This window comes from Melanostigma gelatinosum (genome assembly GCF_949748355.1).
Source record: "Melanostigma gelatinosum genome assembly, chromosome: 13".
In the NCBI taxonomy this organism is placed as follows: Eukaryota; Metazoa; Chordata; class Actinopteri; order Perciformes; family Zoarcidae; genus Melanostigma; species Melanostigma gelatinosum.
Window position 1 is genome coordinate 14,248,141 of NC_136646.1, and position 10,195 is coordinate 14,258,335.

The following is a 10,195-nucleotide window of genomic DNA, read 5'->3' on the forward strand; positions in this document are numbered from 1 at the left end:
AAAAACTGATTTTAAACAAAGCGGGAAGAAAACTGAGATAAGAGCACAGAGTTATATGGAAAATTGTCCATTTATGTTATATGGAAAATTGTTGATGAAATCACTTTAATCAAAGACAAATCTAATTCCATGATCATTTTCCCATTCGAGTCAGCATGTGTTGAGGGAATAATTGTAGGTTGTTATGTCCTTGTTATGTAATAAACTGTGATCCAAGGAGGAGAGAAAAAAGCTTTCAGGTTCTGTCCTCCTACATGCTGTTTGTCTCCTTAGTGGAGGTGTAATTCCACAAAATCCCGCAGGCTTATTTGTTGGACATTGTGCAACACAATAAAACATTTGATGTTTCACTCTACCTCCCACGAGTCTTAATTGATCTGCTTTGACTGTGATTCTGTTGTTGCGTTCTCTGATTAGAGTGTGAAGCAGCTCCGCCCCTTTGTTCCATCAAACCTTCTGCTTTTGTGAGAGCGCATGTGTGGTCAGGTTGAATTGGTGACCAGACCCTGTCACACAAATTCCCTTTCATTAAGCTGGAACAGATAGAAAGAGAGAAAAGGGTGAAAGTAAGAGCGAGAGAGAGCGTGAGTGAGTCACAGGCCTGGGTAGAGGAGTAGAGGGCGGGGGGAGAGAGGGAGAAAGCCAAGAAGCATTTGTAGTTGAGTGGACGAGCACAGACAATCCCTGGCACACAGCTCTTTGAGTGTCATGTAAACCACCCCTTCGCTCTCCCTTTTTGTCCCATTCACTGCCTGCCACCCTCCTTTCTCTCTGCCGCACCCTGTGGCCTCTGCTTTGGACTTGGGGGGGCTTCGCCTGCCTCTATAAAAACCTTGTTTGTGCCCTGAGTGAGCTTCATTCCACACCATGGATAGTCACAGAGTCCAGTCCTCGTACAGGAAGCGTTTTGGGCCTCAGGGCTCGGGCAGCATAGGTGTCCGGAATTCTTCCAACCGCATCTCCTGGCATGGCACCCCTCGCAACGTCACCTACTCCAGCCCCATGTCCCGGATCTCCTTGGGGAGCCCCGTGAACCGGCTGGACTTCCCAGCTGACTCCCTGATGAAGGCCCACTACAAGGAGACACGCACCAACGAGAAGATTGAGATGATGGGCCTGAATGACCGCTTCGCCAGCTTCATAGAGAAGGTGCGCCTTTTGGAGCAGCAGAACAAGGTGCTGGTGGGAGAGCTGAACCAGCTGAAGGTGAAGGAGCCCAGCCGCCTGGGGGACATCTACCAGGAGGAGCTGAGAGAGCTGCGCAGACAGGTGGACGGTCTCACTGCCGGCAAAGCTCGGCAGGAGATAGAGAAGGACAACCTGGCTGCAGATCTGAGCATGCTCCAGCAGAGGTAGGAGGAGGCAGGGCGGGACTCATGTAGCGCCACGTTGATGTCTTATTGTCTTAACGTGACTGACTGTTGCAAACCACTTGTTTTGCATTCTTGCTTGTGTACTTTCTGATGATGACAATACATTTAAGTTCAATTTGGAACTTCAAAAATGTATTGAAAGTTTGGAGGTCAGCTCAATGGATAATATACAGTATAAATGAAGAAAAAAGTCCTGCAGAGCTTTGTGGACAATAGGAATATGTATTTAAAACATTAAAACATGTTCATAGGGCACTTGGTTTAAAATTTAGATTAACTAATAAAACGAATAAAAACGCCATTTAACAGGAGGGAATGAGCACCAAACTCCTCACTGCTTTGTCCCTATATCTGGGGTTTCACTCTCTGTATTTCTGTTTCATCTCCTGTAAAGTGTGCAAGACATTTTTGTTTTGTTTTCCTCTTCTGTGCATCTTTTTGGTTCAAAGTAGCTTTTGACGTTGACCGCTTTTGGTCAACGTCGCTCTGTTTTAATGTTGATGCTGTTTTGTAAAATACCAGGATGGTAGAAAAATAAATTCAGTTTGCTTATATCTGAGGTCTCTCAAAACAAAATAAGACATGTTTGTTGCACAGCTGATTTTTTTAATTTTTTTTTTAAATTAAGAATGCATTTATATGCAGATTTTGTTGGTCTCTGATTCATTGGAAGGCAGACCCCTGAGCTCTGACCGAGCGTTACTCCTGGATCCCTCTTTTCAAACTTGATCCTGACTGAACCCCTCGTCGCCATTGAGTGAGTGTGGAGGAATGAGGCAAACACAATGGCAGCCTTCCACAAAGGACGCAGGCAGCCAGGCCGAGTCCAGTTACTCCAAAACACTAATTCACTGCAGTCGCAAATCCAGTTCATTTTTTTTTTTAATCTATGGAGCACATGTGGCATGAATCTATGATTTAATTTAGTGCGGGCAATAAGTGATTTAATGTCCTTGAGGGTGGAAAAGCCGACTCCTCTGCACTCTGATTACTACGCAGCTGCCGGTCCCCTGAAAGAAGGCAGAGTGAATAGTGATGCCCGTGGCTGAGAAGGTGAAAGGTCACTTTTGTGATACCATTCAGCAAACCCTGCATGAAGCTATACAGAGTCTGTGCGTGTGTGTGTGTGTGTGTGTGTGTGTGAGCGCCATCCCGTGGGAAAGGCCTCTGGCTGTTAGATTGGAGTGCATGTGTAGCGATGCAGAAGCTGCCCTTTCAGCTGAGCCCCCGTCGTGTCCTGAAGCACGAGCAGCAGCCCTGAAGCTCACAGTCAAAGTCGGATCAAAATGCTTGGAATGGGTTTTCGGTTTCCACAGTTTGACTGTTAATATGCAGGAATGTCTCGTTTGAATTGGGGAAAACTGTATGTTTGTTTCTCTTTTACTGGCAGACAAAACAATAATGACAGGCATGAGATCAAAAACGATATTTGATGGATTTTCGTTGTTTGAAAATATCCAAAAGAAATGTGTCGTTAATGATATATGATGTGTTTTCCTGTTAATTGAGAATTAAAAATGATTAAGGTACTGCTTCAATAGAACAAAGAGTTGTTGACATTTGTTAACATGTAATTAAACTATATAAACTGCAGCACAGTGTTAAACTGATTTTTCTTGAACGACAGCAGGAAAATAAGCAGTTTTTTTTGTGTGGATCACCTGTGAAGAACTTTATTTCAAACTCTTCTTTTGCGACCTATAGGTTGCAAGATGAGATTGGCCTCCGTCAGGATGCAGAAAACAATCTGAATGCCTACAGACAGGTAATTCGGCTGATATTTCCTTTTGAATTCCTTTCTAAATTCATTATGTCTGACTGTCCACCCTCTTTCCTCTGTGTGCCTCATTCTTCACATAGGATGTGGATGAGGCGGCTCTCAATCGGATCCAGTTGGAGAGGAAGATCGATGCCCTGCAGGAAGAGATAAACTTCCTGAAGAAGACTCATGATGAGGTAAGAATACAATTGAAATAAAAAGCATTCTCAATCAACTTTAAGGATCACTACCTGTACCTTTAACCACGCGTAACCACCTCATTGGAACTTTTCTTCACTTCTTCCTCTACCTTACCCCCTCTCAGGAGCTGCGTGAGATACAGGAGCAGATCGTGATCCAACAGGTGCACGTTGACCTGGATGTATCCAAACCAGACCTGACTGGTGCTCTGAGGGACATCAGGGTCCAATATGAAACCATGGCCTCCTCAAACATGCAGGAGACGGAGGACTGGTACCGATCCAAGGTCAGAAGACTCAAAGATATGCCTTTCATGAAGTGTGGGGGGAAAAAGAGAAGTAGAGTCAAAACTATTTTGAGGAGACGCTTACAGGCTTTTGGACTACGGTATTTGCCTTTTGTATGCAGTTTGCTGACCTGACAGATGCAGCCAATCGAAACACAGAAGCCCTGCGCCAAGCCAAACAGGAGGCCAATGAGTACCGGCATCAGCTCCAAGGGGTGACCTGCGATCTTGAGGCTCTCAGGGGGACAGTGAGTAGACTTAACCTCAGAAAACACAACGTGTTAGGGTGATACTTGCTCGTGTTTTGACTCCACACAATTACAGTGAAGTCAGACATCAGTGTCGAACATTAAAATAAAGCCTCAATCAACTACAGTCTGCTACATTAGACGTGGTGTTCATTACTCGGCTTTGTCTCTCCTCTTCGAGAACGAGTCTCTGGAGCGCCAGCTCCGGGAGATGGAGGACCGCTTCGCCAGGGAGACTTCTGGTTACCAGGATACAGTGAACCGTCTGGAGGAGGACATCCACGCTCTGAAGGAGGAGATGGCGAGACACCTGCAGGAGTACCAGGACCTCCTCAACGTCAAGCTGGCCCTGGACATCGAGATCGCCACCTACAGGAAGCTGCTGGAGGGAGAGGAGAGCAGGTGAGCCAGAGCTCGGCAGACTGTTGCGTTTGACACAATCAACAAATGTAAACAAGTAGTGACAGTAAATATTCTCCCTTCTTCTTCATCCAGGATCACCATTCCAGTTCAGAGCTTTTCCAACCTACAGTTTAGAGGTCAGTATGAAATGTGATGGGACAAATGGGTCTAATATTTCTTTGGGTGGCTATGAAATAATCGGTCATAATCTGTGTTCATGTTCACTGCTCCTATTGGAGTTAATAGACTCAGGACCTGCTGCTGGTCCCTGAAAGGGGCGGGGCAGTGGCGAGACCCACCTGACACAGATACAGGAAACTGACTCTCAGTGGGCCGTCTTCATTCTGAACTATTCTGACATTCCTTGATGGATTTGTGATTGTTTTAGGGGCGGTCACTCTTATGTCCCCATCCTTTAAATACACTGCGTTAACTGTGTGTAACAGTACCTGATGGCTTACTGCGACGTCATTGAACAAGAGGATAATGAACTTGTATTTCTTGGGACTGCACTTTCATCTGTTAGATACTAACCTGGACACTAAACCCCCGGAGGCGCACGTGAAGAGGAGAATCCTGGTTCGAACGGTTGAGACCAGAGATGGGGAGGTATGTGCTTTTTCAAAACAGCACAGTTCAACTCACACACACTGAAGCGGGCCAATCTGCACATTGCACCTCTCACTCAGTCCCTCTGGAGGGCAATGTTGAACCCATCAGTATAGGTTTTCACACTCATTCACTGTCGCTCAACACACCTGATGTCATATGCTGGAAAAACTCACTTGGGATTTGTTACTTTTCTATTTTTAACTCTGGTGTCTTTTCTTTTCAGATCATTAAGGAATCAACAACGGAACGCAAAGATCTTCCTTAAAGCTCAGTCCTCCTCATGATCTGAGGATCATTACAACGTATTGTTTCCAAACCCCAAAGCTGCCCCATCAGTCTTCACTTTATTTCCCTTTTCTCTCCTTTCATCATCACCTTTACTGCCCTACACCCATGACATAGCCATTAATTACTCATAGACCTCCCCAAAAACATCTTTATTCAGCTTTCGTACAGCTGTAAGTAAGTAGGTCACCCATCTTAGATGATCTGTAGCCTGTTCCAGTAAAAACGATTGGAAATCACTGGTAACTTGTTTTGATTTTAATTCTGACTGACAGCCCAGATGCTTAGCATTGTTTCAGAGTAGCTGCCATAGAAGAGGCCTTGATCAGTAGCGATTGCGTTCGGCTAATATGTAGCATGGCGGAGGTTGACTTGTGGTTATGTGTACGGTATGTGAAATGTGCCAAGAGAAGTAAAAGAGGAAGTTGAGTTTTTTGCAGAGACCAGAATTGGATTGAGGCAAGAAATGAGAGGTATGTGTTTGCAGTTAAATTTGGACTGTGTTGTAGGGTTTTTATTTTTTTTACCTTACCTGGTGCTATTTTGCATTTCATTAATTTGTGCTACAGCTGCAGCCGCCTCTGCTTGTGAGTTGCTGCTTGTATAACCTGCAGAGGTGTTTTCAATTAGCGCATGCCTGTCTCACCTCTGGCTGATTAGACGTGTGCTCAGATCAGAGCTGGGTGGAAATCATCAAACTCAATTCTGTGTTTTGTTGATGGAACTTTTTCTCATGTTACAACCGTGAACCTCACAGAGCAGCCAAACAATCTGCTATTGCTGCTTTTTAAAGGGTAAAACTGCAAAACCAGGTGATACGACAACACGTGTTATGTACGACAAACTGGACAGTCAGTGATCTGTAGACATTGCCATTGAGTTTACAGACATATACAGTATATTCACCTTTACTGACACCAGGGAGGAACACAGGAGTCAAGCAAGATATGTTAGCGAAAACCAAAAAAATCTCAAAGACATCAGAAACACAGAGACAGCTGACAGGCATTCAAGATGAGATCACTGTAGAGCCCAAACTCAATCAAAGGTATGATGTTTGATGTATTCGTTTAGGCGTCAGGATTTTCATTATCTCGCAGAACAACTTTCCTCCATCGCTTCACTTCTGCTCTTCTGCGCATCCTCTATTCATCACACACCCAGCTGGTGGCGTCTTCTCTCTTGAACACCACCTGATAAGACATGTTTTGACTCCAGGAGGCGCCAGGGCATGCCATCCAGCAGGGGTGATGGGCACAGATTCAGGTTGGAGGTGTTTGGAAGCTGTCGTGTCCTCCAGGCCTCCATTTCCTCCACCGATATCCCTCCTCCCAAATTCACCGGCCAATTTCTGTAGTGTTTGTCTGATAGCAGAGCGAGAGAGAGAGAGAGAGAGATGCAGAGACAGCGGAAAGTGCTGTGGAGATAACCTCCAACAAATCCCACAGCAACAGAATCCCTTATTTGTTTTCAATGTTTTGAAGGGGAGGATGCAGGGGTGAAAAGGAAAAGGAGACCCAGAGGAAGGACGGATGGATGTCACAGCTCAAACACTGTGATCCAAGCCTCCTGCGCTGTTGGAAGTCCCGCTGACTGAAGCCGTGCTGACAGGCCCTGCCGCTAATGAAAGTGATGCTACACCGAAGCTGGCTCTGTCGCTTGTGCTCGTCGCCAAGGACACGCTGTGAATCTGTGCTCCCATGTGCCTCCCACCTGCTCCCCTCCACAACTTCCACTCCTGTCACTCAACCCCTGGTCCTGTTTCTCCCAATAACATGCAGCCCTCCCTTGTGTTCCCTTTATTTGTTTGTTTTAATGATAGAACGTCTTGTAGCAGAGACACAGATGAATCCTGCTTTTTTGGGGGGGGAAGAACCCTCTGCAGGTGGGATATAATGTTAGCTCTGACCAATGCTGCACGCTGCGATGTTAAATTAACAACAATAAAACATGGTTATTAGAGTTGATGTCTCTTTTTTTCGTTTGTAAGCATTCCATCCATATTTCATGTTAGTTCATGCGTCCGTAGTCGTGTGCGTTTACTTCTGATTCGATGCTGACATTTATCAATCTCCTCCATCAAAAGTTAGATTCGATATGAATAGATGTTAGATTTCGTATCAAGGTTATCAGGGAAATGAGGGTTATATATGCTGACAGGTAACTTGAGGCGACTGGAGGGATGACAGCAGCAGACAGACACTATTCATCATCTCGACTGATTGTTGCTGCACGTGGGGCAGGTCCTGCTGCTGAGCAGGTGGGTTCACTTGCTGTAATATCCCGGCTCATTACAAGTGTTACTGTATATCCTGGCAGAAAGATAATTGCAGCCGAAAATAGAACTGCCCGAGATGCAGTTGAACACTGGCACTGGATTGCCAAACACCTGAACCCATGTTTCCCAAAAATGGCACTTCACAAGGTTTTTCCCCTGTCCCTCCTCTCTTTCATTGGAAGAATGTTAAGAAGGTTTTTCTTCACAGCCGGCAGCGAAGAATGATTATAATCACAATATAAGAATTGTTGCACATCTTGGATCTGATTGACTCTATTTGCTACAACAAATATTGACGTTTCTTTCGAGCTTGAACCAACTTAACACTCAGTATGGTGACTGTTCTGTTTGTAAGGATTCAAGAGGTGTTTATGTGTTATATGATATACTGGGAAATGTATACATTTTATATGTTATTTTAATTTGAAGAAACAGCTGGTAGAGGATTTTCAAAGAGGCTGAGACTAAATGAAAAGAATTGAAGGCTCATTGTTATGCCCTCTCCTTTTTCATCGTCTGCCTTTATCGACATTCAACAACAACATAATGAAGGCTTGACAACATCAGAAACCTTCTCAATATGAAAACTAATTACAAATGCATCTTAGCATGGTTCCATTTGTGTAAATGACTCCAAGTATTTTAAAGACCCAACATGGAAGTCCAGAATATCGAAGCATTTCACCGACACATAATGTGCCGTTAGTGGCTAAATGTTTTAACTTGTTTAATCAACTGATATTTGTGAGAAAACCCCTCATATAATGCAGCATTCTCTGGGATAATGTGTGTATTGAAGTGTGACTGAACGTGAACTGTAACTGCGTGTAAAGTACACTTTGCACTGTATCTGTTTTGCACTCTTATCAGAGGAATGGTGGGTCTCAGGTCTGCACTGAAGTCAACCCTGAGCTGAAGGAATTCCAGGCAGATAAAACTCTCAGGCAGTCGGGTCGTCTGGCTCTGAAACACTTTTCCATCCAGGAGTTGCTGGGAAGGGATCGAAGATGAACATATTTAAGCTTTTCATCTTCCCACAGCAGGTGCGTGGTGTCAACAGCTGTCATGTAAATAGAAAACATAAAATGACACGGTCACGTTTTCTTTACCATTCATAATGCAACAGCCCTAAACACGGTTTATACAGTTTCATATGCATTTCAAGTTTAACATATCCTGCTGTTAAAAAACACAAACAGAAATACAACGTCCTTGGTGAAGTGCTTAAAATGCTTAAAACTTTTACATTTGCATTTTCAGTTCTTATGTGAGGAAGTAACAAGTGGGATTCTGCAGCTGGTCCTCCAAACTCACACTTATCGTGCAGTGTTTGCAGCCAACTCTCATTGTCTTTACAGCTCTTTGTCTTTCGCTGCCCTCATAGTGCACATTCCTGTCTTACTTGGCTCTCACACGAAGGGGTCATGGCAAGGCATGTGTGCTCCTTGGGTTAATTTTAGCCCTCATTTCATCAAGGCCGTTGAGACAGAACACAGAGCAAACCACCTCAGCCTGTCTGCCGGGACCGTGAAGCCACCTCTGATCTCCAAACACCCTTTACAGACTGAACCGCTGTATCGCCCAAACATATTTCACGACAGACAAAGTGGAGCGATGACTTCTCCGACGCATAGGTCACCAACCTACTACTTAAGTCACCAAAGTACCAGCGTAGAGGATCATGGAATGGTCTCCTTAAGACCTCTGTTTTAATGATTTCAACAATCGGTCACATATAGACTCAGTAAATCTCAAATATCCACTGAAAATAACAATTAAGGCTATTAGATCAATTAAGGTGCTGTGTCCGTGTTGCCAGTGGAGACATATTGAGAAAGAGGAAGTATAGACTGGCCTCCAGTAAACATCACTCAGCCTAGCTGGTCAAGGAAACTCTTTTGTGGCAGCTATTCCCAAACAAAACTAACAATGTGCAGTGAGTGTGTGTGTCAAGAAGCCACTTTCAGCCTCATCATGTGACCTTTAAGTACCGGTAGGTATACAATTGAAACGCCTGGACGTCTGCTGTGTCTCTGAATACTCAGCTTGTGCCAATTAAATGTCTCCTCGTGAGGTTCAGGGAGATGATCGTAGTCTCTTAAAGTCATACGACTGAAGTTCAGGTGAAAACACACGTCATTGAAGTGTTTTTGTGTTTTGAAAGTCTGAATTAATCACATTTGTAATGCAGAAAGTTAGTCTGAAGACCAGAGAAAGAGGATGCTTCAACATACAAACATTTTAATTTTCTGAAGGGTTCAAAGAGGACAAGATACCATGCTCACACACACACACACACACACACACACACACACACACACACACACACACACACACACACACACACACACACACACACACACACACACACACACACACACACACACACACACACACTCTCTCAAAAGCTTATCATGACTATAGATTGATATAATACTCCAGAAGTGTGATGGCAGCCACGGACAGAGAGAGAGAGAGAGGATGCTGCTATTTTGAGCTCAGAGACTTGTGATGTGGAGTTAAGCAGAGTAGACTGATGAGGGTCTGCACTCTGTCAGTGTCAGACCACCATCAAGTCATCCACGATGTAACAAACATCACTCCAGGAAGTGGATTTCAAAATAAAACATCACATTATTAAGAGATACTTTGTGTTAAGTCATGCAATGTCCCCAAATCCCAACATATCCAGAAATGATTTGTCCCCGAATCATTGCCCCTTTTACAACATCTTATTTTATTATAGCCTTC

The 10,195-nt window shown here is 44.3% G+C and overlaps 1 protein-coding gene across 1 annotated transcript; it reads left to right on the forward strand.

The window, feature by feature from the left end:
• Positions 1–867: 867 nt before the first annotated feature.
• gfap (glial fibrillary acidic protein) lies at positions 868–7,128 on the forward strand (the record flags this gene model as incomplete). The annotated part of the gene is made up of 9 exons (XM_079281092.1): positions 868–1,352; positions 3,078–3,138; positions 3,234–3,329; positions 3,458–3,619; positions 3,742–3,867; positions 4,049–4,269; positions 4,363–4,406; positions 4,796–4,878; positions 5,105–7,128. The coding sequence occupies 9 exons, from the start codon at positions 868–870 to the stop codon at positions 5,144–5,146; spliced, it is 1,320 nt and encodes a 439-aa protein (XP_079137218.1). The 3' UTR covers positions 5,147–7,128.
• Positions 7,129–10,195: the final 3,067 nt, after the last annotated feature.